Consider the following 22,429-nt stretch of genomic DNA (forward strand, 5'->3'; position numbering starts at 1 on the left):
AAATTCATGAATTTATGAATAATCTTGAAATGTATAGCTATGATCTTAAAATTTAAATTAAAAAAAATTCAAGAACTCCCACTCAGAAAACTCAATGATGCAACAACATATAAACAGGTAATCAATGTATATTTTGGAAACACGCTTTTAGCTTTTAAAAAGATATCTCAATGTGTTCCTCTTCACATTCTCTAATAAATCTCACCTGTAATATAAACTACATCTGAAAGACACAATTCATTTAGTAGAACAGAACAATCCTAGTTAATCAATAGCCACCCAGTGAGGGAATCAATTATAGGAAAGCAGAGCCTCTTTCTTAATCCTAAAATGGTTAAATTTGATCTTGTTTTAATAAGATTCAATGTCCCTGAGTCCAAGCAGGAAGGAGGGAGATGGGGAAGGTAGAAGGGAAGCTCCAAGACTTACAAAGCAGTCTGTGTCCTTAGGTCCTGAGCAGCCCCCAGCACATTCTCTGTGACAGCAGTCACTGACATAGGGCCCATAGCACCTGCCATCACACTGTTCTGCACACACCGTCCTTGTCACTGTGGAAGACAGAGAGGGGACCCTGATCAAAGTCAGCCACCAAGAAAATCTCCTAAGGTGCTTTGAGTAGCTGAGAAAAGCTGAGCTTTCAGGTCATAACATTCAACCCACCACTGACTCAACACGGTGACTCAATACAGCTAACAATTTGCCGAATGAAGCTTGCAACAGGTCAAAATCACTGTACAGAAGCCTTCCAAATGATACAAGCATTTGTTTTTATTTTCTTTCTTGTTCCAGCAAACACTGTGTTTTACAAGACCACCATACAACTTAGAAGGAAAGAATCAAATTTGAAATAATTGAATGAGGTATTTTGGCAGGTTGCAAAAGATGGAGTCAGCTGTGAAGTCAATTCACAAATGTATACAGTAAGGTTTTATGACAGAGGATATCCACAGAAATAACCTAAGCTGTTTAGTGGTCAATGCAAAAAAGAGAAATATAGACTACTACATGATTCACATTATATTTTACACAATTCATATCAAGTAGAGAGATAAATATAGATACAGAAATCTGGTCAGTAGTAGCATAACTTTGTTTTCTTGAGATTTAAGTGAAATTTCTACCAAGTTTCTTGTGTAAAGAACAGAGCAACATCCTCAAAAGAAAGAAGGAAGGAAGGAGGGAGGGAGGGAGGGAGGGAGGGAAGAAGGGAGGGAAGGAAGGAAGGAAGGAAAGAAGGAAGGGAGGGAGGGAGGGAGGGAGGGAGGAAGGAAGGAAGGAAGGAAGGAAGGAAGGAAGGAAGGAAGGAAGGAAGGAAAAAGAAGGAAGGAGAGAGACACATTCATAGTAGACACAACACAAGTTTCCATTGGTCTTATCCTATCCTTTGATCCAAGTTGACAGCACACTACTAGGGTACACTTTAATAAAAATCAATGCCATAGGCTGGAGCATCAAAATTATAGCACTGAAGGACACTTATCTCACTTATTCCAAAGAGATACATTTAAAGCACTTAGAGAAATGCCTATCACAGAACATGTACAGCACATTACATCTTCGCTTCTTGTTTCCACTTCAATCTGGTTTCCTTAGATCTTTCTGATTAGTTCCTTAAAGCCTCCTTCACTGCTACTACAGCAAGACTCTGCCCTTTAAACAACAGTATTCCCCAGAGCTGGTCTTGACAATTTTCTTTGGGTTACAGGCTCATGCCTAGATGAAATCATTCATCCCCTACTTTGCATACCACCTACAGGCAGATGACATCAGATCCAAATCTGAAGTTTCTATTGAGCAGCAACATGTATTATTACCAGCTGCCTACAGAAGACCCCATTTAGATGTCCCAAGATGTATATTATGAATGTAACTCACTTTCCCACCTCTACCAATAGAGCACATATCCCTCTTCCGTGCCCTTCTCGCAGTTATTGGTAGCACCATCCACTCAATAGCTTGGCTAAAAACTGGGGACACATTTTCTATTTCTCCTTTTCCCTCGCCCTCGCTTCTCATACCTAACAAAATTGTCAAATAAAATTACCAAGGAAGGGATGCCTGAGTGGCTCAGCAGTTGAGCATCTGCCTTTGGCTCAGGGCCTAATCCTGGAGTCCCGGGATCGAGTCCCACGTCAGGCTCTCTGCATGGAGCCTGCTTCTCCCTCTGCTGTGTCTCTGCCTCTCTCTCTCTCTCTCTCTCTCTCTCTCTCTCTCTCTCTCTCCCTCTGTGTGTGTGTCTCATGAATAAATAAATAAAATCTTTTTAAAAAATTACCAAGGAATATTTCTCATTACTGTCCCTCCTCTCTACTCCAACTTTGTTTGGAAAGTAATCTCTAAATAACTACACAGCCTTCTAAAAAGGTTTCTCAGATCCCAATTAATCCCCCACGCTGTTCTAAAAGCAATGACTTGAAAATACAAGCCACTGCCTATAAATCAATGCTGTTTTGCATAGAAAACTTGTCATCCCTGTACTAAAGGAGTAAAATCCTTAGCAAGGCATAAAAGTCCTTTATCAGTTAAATATCATCTCTGTATTTAATGGCATCTCTCACTGTGCTCCTCACATCCAACCACACACAATCAACACTTGTGATTCCTGATTTCTTGTATCATTTCTAATTTTGACACTCATTACCTTTTTATAATGCTTTCTTCCATGCTAAGAGCCTTTCTGTCTTCTTGGCCTAGCAAATACCCATCTATAAGATCCAGGTCAAATGTCACTTTCTCTCTGACATCTCCAGATATGTCTCTGGGATGACTTCGTTTATCATTCTTTCTTCTGAACAAAAGAGAAAGTTAATGCAGATTCTATGTGGCCTAGGCTCAAACCCAAACTCTATTCTTGTGATGGGCAAGTTATTGAATATCTCTATATTTCACTTTTCCAGTTTTAAAAAGGCTTTAGTATTAGTACCTACCTAACAAGATTGAAAATAGAGATATAGGTATAAAGTGCTTCACAGGGCCCCTGTTAATAGTGCCCAGCAACTGTTACATATTATTTCACTTACCATACTACATTGTTTTTTTTTTATGTTTGCTCCCCCTATTAAACTATTAGAGTAGTTTTTTGAAGTCCATTGTCTTATTCCTTATTGTTTTTATCCTTAGGGATGGCATTTAGCATACAAGAAAGTAAGTATCCCCTCTAACTAAATAAATCACATGTTGCCAACACAATGAGTTATTTGTTGACTGCTTTATGCACATATCAGAGAAAAAAAAATGTAGGGGCACCTGGGTGGTACAGTCGGTTAAATGACCAACTTTTGATCTCAGGTTCATGGAATCAAGTCTCCCCCTACGGGGCTCTACCCTCAGTGCTGAGTCTGCTTAAGACTTTCTCTCCCATTCCCTCTGCCCCTCCCCACCGCACTAGCACGCTCTCTCTCTAAAATAAATAAAAATAACTCTCAAAGAAAATGTAGAGAGTTAAAGAGGTAGGGGACTAACACTAAAAAAATGCAAATACACAAATATTAAAATACCAAGAAACAGAGCATATCAAAATGCAAATAGCAGAATTGTTCATGTTTATTAGTAGTTAATTTAAATGCTCCTTAAATTCTGCTATCGATTACTTCATGATTCCATATTTCACTTGGATCCTTCCTAATTGAAAATGATTATGATATTCATAAATGGCACATAATGTTTAAATATGAACTATATTCCTTTGTTGGACATGATTATATTGCTACCTATGTACTAAAAAAAAAATCAATACAAACATCAAATAGAGTTTAAACAGATACAACACTTGGACTCACTCTATGTTTTGTTTTTATTTTGTAAAAATAAAGTTATATGAGGGGTACCTGGGTGGCTCAGTCTGTCAAGTGTCTGCCTTAAACTCAGGTCCAGGGATCCAGCTCTGAATCTGGCTTCCTGCCCAGCAGGGAGTATGCTTCTACCTCTGCCCCTCTTCCCATTCATGCTTGTTCTCTCTCTCTCTCTCTCTCTCTCAAATAAATAAAATCTTTATTTTTTTAAGATTTTGTTTATTTATTCATGAGAGACACAGAGAGGTAGAAACACAGACAAAGGGAGAAGAAGGGTCTTCCCAGGGAGCCTGAGGTGGGACTTGATCCCAGGACCCCAGGATCACACCCTGAGCCAAAGGCAGATGCTCAACCACTGAGCTACCCAGGCATCCCTCAAATAAATCTTAAAAAAAAAAAAAAATGCACTTACAAATCCAGACTTAAAATGTGTCTTTTTCAAAATCTTCTATAAGATGATAAGAAGTATCATATAACTTTATTTTTTTAAGATTTTCATTTATTTATTTGAGAGAGAAAGAGAGAGAGAGAGAGGAGGGAGAGGGAGAGAGAATCTGAAGCAGACTCCATGCTGAGCACAGAGCCCAACTCCAGGCTTGATCCCAAGATCACCAGATAATGACTCCAGCTGAAACCAAGAATTGGACACTTAATGGACTGAGCCATCCTAGTGCCCCTGTAAGGGCACACTTTACACTTGAAATTTGGAGAGCACTAAATTTTGAAATCATTTTTTCTGTTAAGTATTCTAATAGAAATTTCTACATAGTGGGGACCTGGGTGGCTCCCTTGGTTAAGCGTCTGACTCTTGATTTCAACTCAGGTCATGATCTCAGGGTCCTGGGTTCGAGCCCTGTCTTGGGTCACCACTCAGTGGGAAGTCTGCTTGAGATTCACTCCCACTCCTGCCTCTCCTCAGTTGCACACATTTGCACTTGCTCTCTCTCAAATAATTTTTTTAAATAAATTTCTACATAGTAAATCAATTTGGCCTGTCCCTTTATCTTTTTTCAGTTTTAGCTCAAATCTCAGTTTCTGAGTAAAGTCTATCCCTATTCAATACTGAGTTCTTTCTAAACTACTAATTCCTGATGATTCTTTCTCCTTCCCTTCCCTCCCCTTCTTACCTTTCTTCTTTCACTTTTCCTTTCTTCCTCCATCTATGTTATAGCATCAATCACAATCTGATATATTTTACAGCTCACTTATGGCACATTTTATTTATTGGTAGATTCCAATGTCTAGAACTGTACCTGTCATCCATGTAATTTTTGTTTATATTTTATATACATCATATATACACAGTGCATATACATTATATACATGAAATACATCCAAACAAATTATAACCACTCATTAACTCTTCATATTCCTACATTAGGGTTACATTGATGTTCCTATCTTGTATCCAAGTAGTGTATTTATTTAGATACTCTAATTAGTAATTCATACTTTTTGAAGGAAACACTTTCAGTAGACACTTTTGTAAAAAATAATTTCATATATAATTCATCTCTTCCAGATTTAACAAGGCTTTTTTGATGTACCAAAGTTGCTAATTGAAATAGCAGACATATGTTAAGTAAACAAATTACTAGATTTGAAATTAGTGTTATCACAGAATAGTCTATTAACTTGCTTTAAATTGACAGGCATTGCTCAGCCAGAAATAGCACGAAGCCTATTAAAAGCAGTAATAGCCTGTAAGTCACACCATAGTTTAATCTTAGGCACATATGTCTAAGTGTTCATTTCTATTTTTAACTCTATGGTGTTTCAAGGTAGTACATAAAATATTTTGCTTTCCTTCATTTATATACTTTGGTCTTTCCTACCAAATTAGAAAATTAATGTAGATATAATATTTATAAAGATAATTAATCATGATTTATTTTTAAATTATTTATTAAATGTTCACATTAAGATCAATTCTTTCAGTGAATATACTATTTAAATTCGATAATGTTTTAAAATATAATCTAACATAGTACAGTCTTATGTTCAATAATAATTATTATGCTCTGAAACATTTAAAATATATACATTAAATATTCATATGTGTTGAGTCACCTTTAAATTATTCAGAATAGCAATTTCATCTACATAGTGGTCACATATCACACATTTTTTTCAGACACTTTGATCTTAGATACGCCATTCCATTTTAAGAACATGGAAAGAAATCTCTAAGTCATTACTTTTCAAAATTTTGACTTAAGATATTACTGAGAATTATGGAATTTGCTTCAAAAGCAGTCTATAATTCATTTTAAAAACAAAAAAGTGGAGCATCTGGGTAGCTCAGTTGGTTAAGCATATGCCTTTGGCTCAGATCTCGAATCTGGGGTCCTGGGATGGAGCCCTACATTGGTCTCCCTGCTCGGCAGGGAGTCTGCTTCTCCCTCTGCCTTTCCCCCTGCTCATGCTTTCTTTTACTCTCTCTCTCTCTCTCTAATAAATAAATAAATAAATAAATAAATAAATAAAATCTTTAAGAAAAAAATAATAAAGTAAGATACATTCAAGACTAAAAATAGCACTTTCTGCTGTCATGGTTTCTGTATGCCTTAATTCCAATTGAAAGTTCAGTAAGCATGAGATATATTTAGAATATTTAGAAGTGTTTGCCTGACAGGTAATAATATAAGTAAGCAAAAAGAACAAAACAATACACTTAATCTCTAAACAGTGATGTGACACAGTTAAAAAAAAAAAAAACATTTCTTCACATTGTTATGTGAGATTTATTTTTAGAAAGAAAACATTCCCTTTGTACGATCTATTTAATGACATTTATTGATTAATAGTACTACCTAATATGAATTAAACACATCAAACTATACTCGTATTTCATCAGGATTGGAAAAACAAAACAAAACAGTTCCTGAAATCAATGAAATAACTCACTTAGCCTCCATGGGAACATTAACTTATAATTGCTTTGGTTATATTAATTTCCACCCTGCCTGAATATTATTTAATTAGATTCCACCCCCACCCCCATATTTAGTATCTTTCCTAAATTGCTTCATTGGGTGCATTAAAATATTTGGGTCGAATTTTAACTAGCTTATTCATTGATGGTACATCACTAACTGTGATTGTGTAACATAAAAGGTAAAATCTGGGAAGTTAAGATGTTTATTATATTAGGCTCAGTAAACTTGAAATTGGGAATGGAGATTCATCCAACATATCCATAAGAATCAGATGGGGGATGCCTGGGTGGCTCAGCAGTTGAGTGCTTGCCTTCAGCTCAGGGAGTGATCCAGGCATCCAGGATGGAGTCCCACATGGGGCTCCTTGCAGGAAGTCTGCTTCTTACTCTGCCTATGTCTCTGCTTCTCCCTCTCTCTCTCTCCCTCTCTGTCTCTCATGAATAAACAAATAAAATTTAAAAAAAAAAAAAGAATCAGACGAATAAAGTTTAAGAAACCACACATTCCATAGTAAGGGGATGCTGTTGAGAGAATATCTATCATCTCAAGAAATTAAAGTATTTGTAAGTAGCTTCATCTTATCAGCACATCCCTAATAAAATAAATGTCTTAATTACTTCTTCAAATATAACAATAATCATGTTTAAAGTTACTCCCTTAGAAATTTATTTTATTTAAAGTACTTTGACAATTTATTAATTATTTATTATTGCTTCCTATGAATTACAAAGAGGACAAAGAACATTCATAAATAATGCAAAACAGAGCACTGACATCACAGGGACAAAATGAAAAGATTTCTGCCCATTAAAAACTTAAATATGGTTAAATTTAGGCAAAGTCTTTTTAAGTATTTTCTTCTCCTGTTCTTATACTCTGCCACTTTTCTCTTTTCTTTCTTATCTGCTACTTCTTTCCTCATTTCCTCCATATCCTCATGCTCAGGGCCTTTTGGTTCTGTTCACTTCCTCCACCCCTGGTTCTGAACCAAGCTGTATATTAGACCACCTCATGGGGGCTTTCAAACTCTAATATGGGAATTCTTGTGTTGATGAAGACTATAACTTGGTTAATCTCAGTGGGGCCCAAGATTGCCCATTCTAATAACTCCCAGGTAATGTCATTGTCTGCTGCTCCATAGACCTCATTTTAAGTAGCAGGAAATAGAATACTTTAGGGAAAAAATTAAAAAAAAGATTTAGGGAAATCTTACTATTTGCAACGACATGGATGGAACTAGGGGGTATTATGGTGAGCAAAATAACTCAATCAGAGAAAGGCAATTATCATATGGTTTCACTCATATGTGGAATTTAAGAAACAAAACAGGATCATAGAGGAAGGGAGGGAAAAATAAAATAAAATAAAATCAGAGAGGGTGACAAACCGTAAGAGACTCTTAACTCTAGGAAACAAACAGGGTCACTGGAGGAGAGGTGGATGGGGGATGAGGTAACTGATGATGGGCATTAAGGAGGGCACATGATGTAATGAGTACTGGGTGTTACTTGCAACTGATGAATCACTGAACTCTACTTCTGAAACTAATAATATGCTATATGTTAATTAATTGAACTTAAATAAAATTTTTTAAATGCCTGGGGAAACATCTCATTCCTATAAAAAAAATTTACCTGCGGTGTTCCAGGATTTGCCACTTTTGATAAACTTCCCAGGTGTGGCCAATATGCAGTCTTTAAAGTTGAGAATCATTACTCTATCCAGCAAAAATGGGGGAAACTCTAGATTATTTATATCATTTGATAGGTGACTGACTATTCTTTGAAATCCTACCATATTGACTGACCTCTTGCTTTAATGTCCTATTTGTGTTGTTAAGCCTTCTACCACCTACTGAGTGAGCAAACAAACAAAAATCCACATGCAAGCAGGTAGGAAGATTTAGGAGGAAAAAAACCTAAAGAGTGAACAGAAATACTACTTGGCTGATTGTGAAGGCAATAATTTCAGAGAGCAAGTAAGAGATCATCAGAAAATGACTTCCTTCTTTCACCTCCTAGAGCTGTACATAGAGTATCGTTGAACGGCCCCCAATTCCATGGCTAAACACATTTTAAAGCACATTTATTTTATTTTTATTTTATTCTATTTCAATTAGTATTCAGTGACCTGCACTTTTATGCTGCCTGTAACTATTTCTGTTTATTGACCAGATTTCGACAAATTGTGTTCATGAAACACATCATGTCCCATTAAATAGATAGTACTTCAGTGGAATGGTTTTAATGGTAGGCTGCTTTCAGCTACATACTTGGAGGTTTGAACAAGAAGAAAAATGCTTGGGTTAAGCCAGAGGTGATTTGAGTTGGATGGGAAGAAGCATTTATTGACTATTAGAGTGATAAAAACACTGTAATGAGCAACTGAATGGGCTTCTTGAGCCTCTATTTGTCAGTATTTAAGGAAAAACTCTTCTGGATCCTTTAGACATCCACTTAATTAGAGACTAGGGGCTTGAGGAAATGCTCCTTGGAGGTACCCTTTAGTTCTATGATCCAATACTTATTCCTATGAATGGTGAAATTGTGACTAAAAAAATGAACACTCTGGGTTGTGCAACATGTTTTCAGAAGGTTCCTATCATCAAGATATACTTTGAATGAAATAAATAAAGCCTATGGACCATCCAAGAATACGCATTACTTCTAGAGAGTGCTGAAATGTGTAGAAAATCAAGTTTAATGAAACTAACACCAAACAATACACCACTACTCATTTTCCCAAAGGAGAACAATTTTACACATTTATGTGTCCAGTGCCAAGTAGACTCTAAGAATCACATAGGAAAATTGAAAATAAAGATGCTTGTCCTCCTTCATTCTGATTTAGTATGCCTGAAAAAGAGGCTAGACAAATCTTTTTCTTTTCTTTTTTTTTTTCTTTTTTTTTTTGCTTCTTGTGGGAGCTCTAAGGTTTTTATAAGTAGTCTTGAAAATCCCAAAATTCAAAACCTCTGCTCTAAGACTTTTCTTCTTCCAGTGAGAGGTTACTCCAGGAAAGGTAAAGCATTTATTTAGATGGGAAGGGAGAGGTGGAAATGGGTCTGAAACTGCTGCTTCCTATCTCACATGCTAGCTAGATCACAGAATAATGGAGCCAGTAATTGTTACTGCACAAACTGAGCCCTCAAGATACATAAGGCTACATCCTGATTTGGACAAAGGAGAAATTTGTACTTTAAGGATTTATCAATTATTTTAACCAACAACCTAAGGCTTAAATATTGAAAAGGCTCTCAGGGAAGGTATTTAGTTTTTGCTTGTTTGTTTCTAATAATGGAACCTAGCCAAACAGATTTATTAAAAAAGTGTCTAGGCCTTCCAAACTACAGCAAGCATACTCATTTTCACATCACAGAAGAAAATGTAATTGATTATCTTTTATTCCTAATTACTAATTAGTCAGAACTAGCTAGGCCAGACCATGAGGTATACACTCCCTCAGGTAACAAAATAGTTTAATCTTAAGTGCACTAACTGCCATAGTTCATCTGAAAAACATGGCAAATACTCACAAAGCCATTACCGAAACTGACATTCAGAGTCAGTTAATAAAGTATGCCCAGATTTTGGCAGCTACTAATCAGGTCTGACCCTTGTCCCAGATAAATCCCTGGTGGCCCACGGGCTATGACATGATAATGTTGTTAGTTGTGTTGAATAGGAAAAGAATCTTGTCTAATCCATTCTTCATCACTAGCTGCTTTATTCATTTATTTAATGGAGTTTTATTCAATCTATTCTTTAGACACGCTCAGTGATTCACTGAGGGACCTTAAAACTGATTTTAAAATACACTCTTGGCCACCAGGGAAATTCTCCCCTATTAATAGATTATTAACATCACCAAACTTGATGAGTCACAATCTGAAAAAACAATAGTACCCTATTACCTTAATTATAAAGATATTCTTGAAAGCAAGGATGACTTTTTTGCATATACCTCATAAAACTGTATATATTGGTTTCAAATAATAAAGGAAGCATATGGATCCTCATAGGAAAACCCCAAATAGTGTTCTAAAGAATAATTTTTATATTAGAATTGAAGGCTACATCTTATGCCACACAAATAAATGATATGCTGTTACAATCATAGTAGACCACATGTCTCCACTTCCAGACTTAACAAATACAAAACAAATCAAAAGAAAACAAAACAAAAGCTACCAGTTTTTTGCTTATCTTAGTATATGGAATAACTATGTCCTTATCCAAAATAATGAATGGAAACAAAGATAATCTCTCCTACTCAATAAACACCTGGATGAATGTCCTTCTCAAATTGAGGAGGGCGGGTATTGACAATTTTGTGATGAAAATAATCACAAAATATTAAAATATAAAAGAGCCACATATATCAGGTAAGCAATGAATAAATAATTGCTGACCTCCTGAGTAATATCTAGTCTAAATTTCTCATTTTTATTGATGAGAAAACTGAAGTTGAAATAAATAAACTTGCCAATGTGCAAATCCAAAATAATTCCCATCCATCTCTGAGAGATATATCCTTCGAGTTTTTCAGGCAGTTTCTAGTTTGTTCACAACACACAGAGCCCATGTTGTGAATAATCAGTTTGGGAATTAAAATGCCAAATGATACAGAAATGCTAGGAAAAATATTGCATTTAATAATACTAGAAAACTCAAGGCACCTGGGTGGCTTAGGTGGTTAAGTGTCTGCCTTTGGTGCAGGTCATGATCCCGGGGTCCTGGGATGGAGTCCCACATCAAGCTCTACATTGGGCTCCCTGCTCAGTGGGGAGCCTACTTCTCTCTTTCTCTCTCTCTCTCTCTCTCTTTGCCCCTCTCCTCCCAGATCATGCTCCTTTCTTACTCTAATAAATAAATAAAATCTTAAAAAAAATTACTAGAAAACTCAAAGCTATCCTCAGCTAAATTAATATGCCCATTTCTACTGTCAATTTTTTCTTCATCCAAATTTACACTCATTCACTTTATTTTTGTCTCAGATAAAGGGATGTTCTTTTTCCCCATTTTATGTTATTCCCGAGCCATAGCTTGCCTAGTCCTGTAATGTTCAAGGCCAAATTCTTGCATTGGAAATTATTTATATTCTTTTATAATAAATGTCTTTCTTTACTGGCCATTTCTTCAAAGCCAATTCTCAAGATTCTCATATATAAAATAGGTTAAAAATTAATCCTCCCTTGATCTCATGCTCTTCATTACCCTCAGAAAGCCAAGTATTTCACAAGAGTCATCTGTAATATATATTTTCTAACACCTCTCAAATATCTATGCCTAGACCTTCTTCACAATGTCTCTAAATATCTCACCTGAGTTTCTAACTAGTAACTGATTGTTAACTGGGCAGTTCTACTTAGGTGAATCAGGGATATTTAACATTTGCAAAGGGCAAGTCTCAGGGACTATTTCTATCATTGATTCAATTGCTCAACTCAAAACTTGGAATTTACGTCAAATTTCTCCTCTCTTTTCCCTTACTGCCAAATAGTTGGTTACTAAGCTTTATTATAAATTCTATTGTCTACCTCTTAAATTGCCTCCTTCTTATTCCTGTTTCTTTGTTTGGCATGTTCTAGACCCATTCTCTGCTCATCTGATGTCTTACCTTCTTCAAGGATCATCTCTCCTTTATTAACCCTTCACCAAATCTCTTATCTGTAAGCCCTTCCCCTACCTCTTCCCTCCCGTTCCTTCTTGGTGACCTAACTTCCTGTCACACAGATTTCTGTCCTAGCGCTTACACCATTGTATCATAAGTTGGCAGAACAAGTTAATTATCCCTGTGTTACAGATGAAGAAGTTAACATTTAACAAATACTAACTCGCCTATCTTAGATCACAGACTAAGTTATTATAAAGTTTGAAATAGTTTCCAGACTCTTATATATCTTCAGTAATATGTTAACATTAAGAACCTCAAACAATAGGTGTCTAGATTTAAAGACAAAAGGAGGTAGGGGTGGGGGATCCCTGGGTGGCTCAGCGGTTTGGCGCCTGCCTTTGGCCCAGGGGCGATCCTGGAGTCCCGGGATCAAGTCCCACATCGGGCTCCCTGCATGGAGCCTGCTTCTCCCTCTGCCTGTGTCTCTGCCTCTCTCTCTCTCTCTGTGAATATCATAAATAAATAAATAAATAAATAAATAAATAAATAAATAAATCTTTTAAAAAATCAAAATATTACTTTTCTTCATTTGGACATATTTTTGAGATTTTGTTAAAAAGGTAATCATGTCTACCTAAAAGTTAAATTATGCTTCTTTGCAGTGTTTTTTTTTTTTAAATGATTTTATTATTGCTGTTTTATTTTTAAATCTCAATTTAGAGAAAAAAAAAAAAAACAACCCACATTTTATATCATGGCTCAGTACACATATACATGATGAAAAGTTTTAAGAAATTATAATAACCCTAATTATGTAAAAGTACTTTGAAATTGTCTCTTTTGTTCTATTCTAATTTGGTCTATTTATTCTAATCTAATTTGTTTCAATACAAATTTAATATTAGGCAGGGACTACCGAAGGATTTTACAATCCACTAATGAATTGCAACCAGTAGTTGAAAGCGCTGCTAAACTGCATAGACAAAGGTCAAGTAGGAAATTAAAGAAACTAGTCCTAGTGCTCCTTTTACATATGTGAGGCAAATTGGCCTTCCAATGAATATAGGAACTCAGAGCCATTGGAGATGAAATTTCCTTTTTCTGAAGTTTTAGGATTCCTGAACCTATGAGGGTTTATTTTTTTTCCACCATTACAACTGGAAATTTGGGGTAGTTAAATCTTAATTTCTCCTATATGACGGTAGTATGCTAAACTATGGGCCCATATAAAACATTTGGGATTCTCTTTGAGCAACACATTTATAGAAAATAATACATTATAGATATTAAATAAAGCTTTTTTAGGGCAGCCCAGGTGGCTCAGCGGTTTAGCGCTGCTTCAGCCCAGGGCCTGATCTTGGAGTCCCAGGATCAAGTCCCATGTCGGGCTTCCTGCATAGAGTCTGCTTCTCCCTCTACCTGTGTCTTTGCCTCTCTCTCTGTCTCTCATGATAAATAAACAAAATCTTTAAAAAAAAATTAAATAAAGCTTTTTATTTTTATTTTATTTTTAAATATTTTATTTATTCATTCATTAAAGACACAGAGAGGCAGAGACACAGGCAGACAGAGAAGCAGGCTCCCCATGGGACGACCGATGTGGGACTCTATCCCAGGACCTGGGATCACACCCTGAGCCAAAGGCAGACACTCAACCGCTGTACCACCCAGGTATCCCTAAATAAAGCTTTTTATGAATTATTAATATATTCTTAAAATAAATTATAATCACTATGGTGTGGCCAAAATTAGGTATTCCCTCAATTTTTTAAAAGTTTTACAATAAAGAGGGTATTTTTTTTGTTGTTCTTCTATCCTTTCAAAAATTTTGGAATTACAGAATCAATATATGTGTTTAGAGAAATACAAGTACAGTATTAAGTTTTTAGAAAATAAGTTATTTTTTACCACAGCAATAACCAATGTTGATTTTTGGGTGTCTATAAATTCCTGACCTCCCTGTTACAATTTTATGGTAGTATAACAGTTAACATGAAAGACACATTCTCACTAGAAATTATCATTCTTTTTTTAATTTTGACAATCTAAGAGTGAAAATCATAGCTTTTATATCATTGATTATAAATGAGGTGAAACATTCTTATAAATTTCCTGTGTAAATTTTAATTCTCTTAAATTTCATTAAAAATATTTTGTTTTAATAATAAAAACACTATTACAGGATCCCTGGGTGGCGCAGCGGTTTGGCGCCTGCCTTTGGCCCAGGGCGCGATCCTGGAGACCCGGGATCGAATCCCACGTCGGGCTCCCGGTGCATGGAGCCTGCTTCTCCCTCTGACTATGTCTCTGCCTCTCTCTCTCTGTGTGACTATCATAAGTAAAAAAATAAAATAAAGTGCTTTAAAAAAAAAAAAAAACACTATTACATAAAGTGATCTTTTTCTTTTTAATTCTCAGTTATATTTTAAAAAGACATAACCACAGACATCCCATAATTTTTATTTAAAATTTTTTAGTACTTTCAACGGTTTCATGCTTTTTATAATTTAGTCTATAATCCATCTATAATCCTTATTCTATATCATGTCTTTTAAACTTTTTTTTTTTTTTTTTTTTTTTAAGTAGGCTCCACACCTAACATGGGGCTTAAATTCATGACCTGAGATGGAGTCGCATGCCTTACCAACTGAACCAGCCAGGTGCCACTAAACTTTTAACACACAATTCATCTCATGTCTTTTGTTTTATGGTAGGGTTCTAACTTCATTTTGTTACATACTGTGAACCATTTGTTCCAACAGTACTTATTGAATAATCTATGCTTTGTCACTTTTTCCTAAAAAAAATGCCAACTTTATAAAAACTAAATTACTCTATCGATTTTAGTCCCCATCTGGACTTTCTATTAGATTCCATTAGGCCAATTCCATTTTGAAATAATACCGTACTATTTGTTAAAAAAAGAGACAGCAAGCTCAAAATGGAGTCCAGTTGCTAAGCCCCACGTCAGCGAATCAGGACTTAAATCCTGACCTAACTGCTGTTTAGATCCTTCAGCAGTATGAACTTAACCAGCCAACACGGAATTACCTGGGCAGCATTAGTGAGATGACCTTCCATTCTCCTTAGGAAAGCAGCCTTGCCTGAAACAATGCATGCTTTACCAATAGTTGCCTTCTTTCCACTCCTTTTTTGCCTTTAAAAACTTGTCCTTTTCTACAGCTCGGCAGAGCTCCTTTCTTTTTTTTTTTTTTTTTTTTTTTTCAGAGCTCCTTTCTATCGCCCGATGGGATGCTGCTAGATTCATGAATCGGTGAATAAAGCCAATTTGATCTTGACATTTACTTAGTTTACTTTTTTAAAAAATATTTATTTATTTACTTATTTATTTATTTATTCATTCATTCATTCATTCATTCATACATTCATTCGAGACACAGAGAGAGGCAGATACATAGAGGGAGAAGCAGGCTCCCTGCAAATAGCTCGATGTGGGACTCAATCCCTGGACCCCAGGATCATGTCCTTAGCCGAAGGCAAAGGCTCAACCACTGAGCCACCCAGGCGTCCCTACTTAGTTTAGTTTTTGTTAACAGATTTGGTGGCAGCAGCAGGATGGAAGGAGACTACCAACAGCTTAGAGGATAGGAAACACAGGGTGGTTCCCCACAGACACTTTGGATTCACTGTCTTTCTCACTGTTACCAAAGGCCATGGCTAAGCTCCTTCTAGGTTCACAGCTCCACTGTCTTTGCAAGGAACTCCCAATTCTAATTGGTTTTCCAATCCGGGGCAGGTCAGCTTTAGCTGGAGCTGAGCCTCTAGCCTTTCAGACCACAAGCCTCAGGTTTTTGAATGGGAAATCCCCAGCCCTTAATTCTGTCCCAAGATCCACAAGGGAACTATTAGGGGCAATGCACAGTTCACATCCACACTGCCTTCTCACCCCACCCCACCGTGCCATTGCACAATCTGAAATTGTTGATGTCTGATGGTTCAATTCTCTCCTGGGTCCGAGGTTCTATAAGGATTGTTGGTAGTGCATACAGGGCCTCCTCTTGGCCAGGACACAGTGACATCTCTTGGTTATGGCTAACATACCAAGATATATGATTTGTTTGCCTTAGTTTTGTGTAGATAAAGGCTATCGCGAATGGGGATTTGGGAGACCAAAAAGCTGTGAAAATTGGCGGACATGGGTTGAGCACTTCAGAGTTGTTAGAGTGCTCCCCTCAAACCCAAAGATTTCTATGTTAGAATAAGTTGGCCATGGAACAAATTAGATTGATAATACGTTAACCACCAAACTCAAGAGAATTTCTATGCAGAAAGGTATACTGTAAAACACTGCATAATCCCAAAACTAGTAGCTCATCTCCTTTAGGTATTAGTTTGGCTTGAGAAATCCAAAGGTTTAGCTAATGGGATCCTTAAACTCTAGAGCCAGGTATACAACCTCCTACCGTACCTGCTCATTTTATATCTAAGAATTATGGCCCTGGAAACTATAAATACCTACAGAAATAGCAACATCTTACTAAATTTGTTTCATGTCATGGAAATGTAGCTTCTTGGTAGCTCTCATATTGGGGATTCCAAAATATGACCAGACAGTAATGTGGGTTCAACTCCATCTGTGGCTAAGGTCCTACCAAACTTCCATCATCCCTCAGGGGAACGACAATGTCCATTAGAAGGATTGTTCCAATTAGATACGATCATTCATTTAGGAAGTGCACTTAAAAGTAAGAGTTCCAAATTAAACAAAACTATAGAAATGGAATAGCTATTTTAGTTGGTATGTAGAAGCTTCCAAAAGGCTTCAAAAGTTCCAAAATAGTTTAATTAACAGTTAAATTGCAAAAAAAAAAAGTTAAATTGCAAAAAAGCTAATGAAAAATTAAAGACATAAGAGGTACCTAAAAGAAAAGATTATAAGACTATCATAACTTTTACTGCTCGCCTCTATCTTCCTTTTTAGTCTAGTAAGTCCATGTCTGAACTGTGTTGTACCCTGAGTCCCCTGAAGGGACTACAAGACCATTAACAGAAGTCCACCAAGTTAATGGCTTTACAGACATACTGACTATCTGCCTTAGAAGGAGGCCCTCCAAATGGGCCCCTCCCAGAGCTAATGAGACTCTGAGGGATTTTCTGCTAACCTGCTACACTTATTCTCTTAAATAGGCAAGGGGAAACTAAATTAAAATTAATTTTAAAAACCTTGCCAAATTCTGGTAAATATCAGAACCACATGCTTCGCTTTAAACCCCAATCAGAATCCACAGATGGGATCCTGGGAAAACTGGCAGAGGCACTCTAAGGGTCACATTCCCCATATCTTTTGTCTGTAGTACCTTGTAGATAAAGAAAAATAAGATATCTTTTGTATTCTTTGGGGGCACCTCTTGAGTCCAAGTGGTCATTCAATACTGCCAGATATATTTACTGTTTGTCATTACCTGTGTGTTACTGTTAGTCCAAGTGGTCATTCAGTACTGCCAGATATATTTACTGAAAACTGACAAGATATTTAAAAGACATGTTTAAGTACCTCTGTGGTCAAAAGCTGGCCACATTAGAAGCTGATATTCAGAGCTGCATTAAGAATTTTTTTTAAGGGCTTCTTCCCTAAGCAAATTGAACATACTATAGTTGGATGGGTAGATTAACCTAAAATGTCCTTTAAGCTGCAACCCAATTCTTTGAGGAGTTAGAAACAGCTTCCTTATCTTACAAATCTTAACAAAACTGGAAATAAAGCTCTTGAAGCAATTCAAAGTTCACATATTCCTTTTTAGGAGTCCCTAAACTTCCCCTATGTATCTCAAAAGGCTTGTAAATATTGGCTTTAGGAAAACCAAAGTCCTGCTTGGAGAAATTTGCAACCCTTCCCTGTGCCTTTTAAATATAAATGTTAACTCTTACCCAGACTGTCCCCAAGTGCTAAGACTAAAAAAAAGCAAAAATGGGATAAAAGAGGCTATTTAAAAATACAAACTGCTCTACAGCTTCCATGAGATTACTTGTCAAGGACAGAGGTGAAACTTAAGTGACTTATCTACAAATATTAGTAATATAAGGCTTTAGCCATAGAAGCTATAAGATACGTGTTTACATCTCTCTGCATGTTTATATGAGTCCATATATATGGGTTATAGATGTGTGGTATTTTTCTACCTCTAGAGGGTATTACCAAAGTTAATTCGTAAAAGAGCCTATTTAATTTTTTTTTTAATTTTTTTTTTTATATTTATTTTTTATGATAGTCACAGAGAGAGAGAGAGAGGCAGAGACACAGACAGAGGGAGAAGCAGGCTCCATGCACTGGGAGCCTGACGTGGGATTCGATCCCGGGTCTCCAGGATCGCGCCCTGGGCCAAAGGCAGGCACCAAACCGCTGCGCCACCCAGGGATCCCCAAAAGAGCCTATTTAATTGGCTTAAACAGACAAGCACTTATATAAATTTAGTATTCATAAAAATTTTCAAAAATATAATAGAAACTTAATCCAAATGAATTTCAGGTCCATGTGATCTGGGAAAATATTTGGTATTAAAGCCAGTTTGAGTTGCTTGAGTTAATTAAAACAGGCATATCTTTAGAGTGACCAGGATTAAATATAATACCTTTATTCTGTTTAGGCTTACTAATGGTCAAATAAGTTCATGTAATCTCTTACAAGGTTTGTCAGCAAGAAAAATAGCTTGAGATGATGGCTTACTTTGCCTATGGTATCATGAAGTTTTTATGGGTAGTCTAAACAATTGCAAAGAACAAGTGAGTTAAAGAGATATAAGTAGGATAAAAGTTTTGGTATGAACAAATTTTTTGGTAACCTGAAATCTTAAAGTTTGCTGGGTTAAGTTAAATGATGATTCAACTTAAATTCATTGAATATCCAGATTATTTCCAAACAAGATAAAATAATTGAACACTAATTACTGAACATAGGTTTATTCAATTTTTGACTTTCTTTTACAAATGAATTAAAAATATTTGGGTCTATTAGTAGTGTTTTATGACATGCTGAGAATTTTTCTATGATAAAGCACACTTCTAAAAAAAAAAAAAGCACACTTCTAGAAATTACTAAAAGTATTTATAAGTTTGCCAGCCGGTCAAATGTTCGTGTAAATGACAGTTTACAGTCTCTTACTTCTTGGTTTTCACCAGAAATTAAAATTTTCTAAGGGTTAAAATTCTAATATATATATTTAAAACTACTAAAAATAATAAGAGAAAGGAATTTTACATATGCCAGGACTGCTTAAGATTGAAATGAATTTAACTAAGTAAATGAGTTTTAATATCAAAAGGAAATGTGTAAAATTATAGTTCAGTTTTCTTTCTGTTAAAAGGACAAAGTTTCCTTGGACTATTGGTCTGCTCTTGATAAAAGACTGTAAAGGATTTTTCCTTACCTTTTAAAATAATATGTCTTGAAAACAAGGATTCTGTGTTTAGTCAAAATAATTTCCTGTGTTATTTTTATCAGGTCTTTGATAATGTATTAAAAAAAAGTGAATCATCTCTATTAAAAGAGATGGTAGGTTTTGTTTGTTTGTTATTAAGATTTTATTTATTTGAGAGAGAGCAAGAGAGCACAGGCGGGGGGGAGTGGCAGAAGGAGAAGGAGGAGTAGGCTCCCTGCTTTGCTCAGGCTCAAGGCAGGGCTGGATTCCAGGATCTTGGGACCATAACCTGAGCCGAAGACAGAAGCTTAATGGACTGAACCATTCGGACACCCATTTTATTTTTTTTAACAACTATTTAACTTTCTGTATTTGCCTGCAAAGTCTTTAATTTTCACTATGTTTAAATGGAAAATTAAGTATTGTTTTATGGTGACCTATGATCCTATTTGACCAACTGTTTTAAAAACTTTTGATATTTTTAGAAACAAGTGTTGGTGAACATGTGAAGAGAAAAGAAATACTCTTGCATTCTCAGTGGGAATATAAGCTGATGCAGTCACTGTGGAAAACAGTATGGAGTTTCTTCAAAAGTTAAAAATAGAGCTATCCTACAATCCAGTGATCATACTCCTGGGTATTTTTCCCCAAAATACAAAAACACCAATTCAAAGAAATAAACATACACCTATGTTTATAGCAGCATTATTTATAATAGCCAATTACAGAAGCAGCCCAAGGTGTCTATTGATAGATAAATGGATAAAGAAGATGTGATATATATGATGGAATACTACTCGGCCATAAAAAAGATGAAATCTTGCCATTTGCAATGACGTGGATAGAGCTAGAGAGTATAATGAAATAAGTCAGTCAGAGAAAGACAAATGCCATGTTATTTCACTCATATGTGGAATTTAACAAAACAAATGAGCAAAGAAAATAAAACACAGAGAGAGAGATAAACCAAGAAACAGACCCTTAACTATAGAGAACAAACTGCTGGTTCGCAGAGGGGAGGCTGGTGGGAAGATGGGTGAAATAGGCAATGGGGATTAAGGAATGTACTTACAATGAGAACGGGGTAATATATGGAATTGTTGAATCACTATATTGTATACCTAGAAACTAATATAACACTATGTGTTATCTATACTGAAATTAAAATAAAAGCTTAATAAATAAATACCCAGAAAATAAACTTTTTGGTATTTTTGACAAAATTCTCAAAAATAAAATTCTAAATGAAGTCTTTTTTACTTAATCCTAGCTTTAGGATTTTCCATAGGGTCTCTGGCAAAGCTTTATTTTCTCCCTTTATATAAAAAGGGTCATGTTAAACTAATTAGGGTTATTTGATATACTAAATTGTATAGGAGGCATTATCAAATAAGAAGCCCCACAAAGCCTTCTTTATGTCGTGTTTGTGTAGGTATATGTTAGATATGTTCCAGAGAATATGAATTCTTGGAAATCTGATATGTCCTGCCATAATGTTATCAATCATACTTCACTATTATCTTAAAATGTGGTGTGTCACAGAAATAACCAAATTTTCATGTCAATTTCATTAAAATGAACTCTTAGATCTTTATTTGTTTTTTTAAAGCTTTGATTTATTCATTGGAGAGAGAGAGAATGCACACATGTACACACGTGTGCACACACACACGTGTGTGTGTGTCGGGGGAGCAGATGGAGAGGGAGAAGCAGACTCCCCACTGAGCAGGGAACCTGAGGCAGGACTCCATGCCAGGACCCTGAGATCATGACCGGAGCCCCTAAGGCAGATGCTTATGCATCTGAGCCACCCAGGTAGCCCATCAGATCTTTAATAATGGGTATTTTTAAGATTCTATTGTCATTTACCGTTACTGTTTTACTCAAATGTTTTTGCAAAAGTGTTCCAGCAAAGGGACTTCATCTTCAAGGAGATTCACGGAAAAGGATTTTTTTTAACTAGTTCATGTTTTTGATAACTTTAAGATCATAAATGTGAACTGGGTAAGAATTTCCAGAGCTAATGGAAAAACTGGTTTTAAAGCAGAACAAGGATTAATATCATGGGACTGAATGAACTGATGAGGACTTTTTAACTGAAACACTGCTGGTTCTTTAATGTTTTGTTTTTTTCAGATTTTAAGAAACCTTTTTCTCTTTTCTCCTAAGCTATCAACAATATGATAAGGTATACCTTTGTGAACAAAGATGAGACATTTACTTTTTCTCTCTACCCGATCCCTCCAGAATTAGAAAACTCTTGAGCATTCTTTTCATGGCAATATAGTTAGTTATTTGCATAAGTTCAATGAGATTCTGTTCCCTTTGTAATAGGATTGATTATATCACCAAAGCTTCACGAGAATGTCATATTTGAAATAGATATGCATAGACTCAGACTGACCAGACAGTTTTAAGGAACCGAGACTGACTTTACAGAGCCAGTAAAGCCTCTTTGAAAAATCAGCCTGGTACCTTGCTTATAAGGTTCCAGCAAAGCAATCTTAAAAAGAGCTTATATGGTGGGTCACTATCTTGTTGCACTTATGCAAATACTCAAGCCAATCTAATGCAAACAAATCAGTTTCACCATATTTATCCTTAGAAAACAAAGAAATGGGGACAATTGTAAAGAGAAAAATTATGTGTGCACCTTTGTCTATACTAGATTCTAATCCTGTTAATTGTCTTTGAGATTTTGTTACAG

The 22,429-nt window shown here is 35.8% G+C and overlaps 1 protein-coding gene across 7 annotated transcripts in view; it reads right to left on the minus strand.

Moving 5' to 3' along the window:
- ERBB4 (erb-b2 receptor tyrosine kinase 4) overlaps positions 1-22,429 on the minus strand; it is a 1,096,742-nt gene that overhangs the window by 306,460 nt on the left and 767,853 nt on the right. For all 7 annotated transcript variants that reach the window (XM_041737269.1, XM_041737271.1, XM_041737268.1 and 4 more), the window contains exon 6: positions 430-548. In XM_041737269.1, coding sequence (XP_041593203.1) covers positions 430-548 — 119 coding nt within the window. The remainder of the gene's footprint in view (positions 1-429; positions 549-22,429) is intronic.

The sequence above is a fragment of the Vulpes lagopus genome, chromosome 22 (genome assembly GCF_018345385.1).
Source record: "Vulpes lagopus strain Blue_001 chromosome 22, ASM1834538v1, whole genome shotgun sequence".
In the NCBI taxonomy this organism is placed as follows: Eukaryota; Metazoa; Chordata; class Mammalia; order Carnivora; family Canidae; genus Vulpes; species Vulpes lagopus.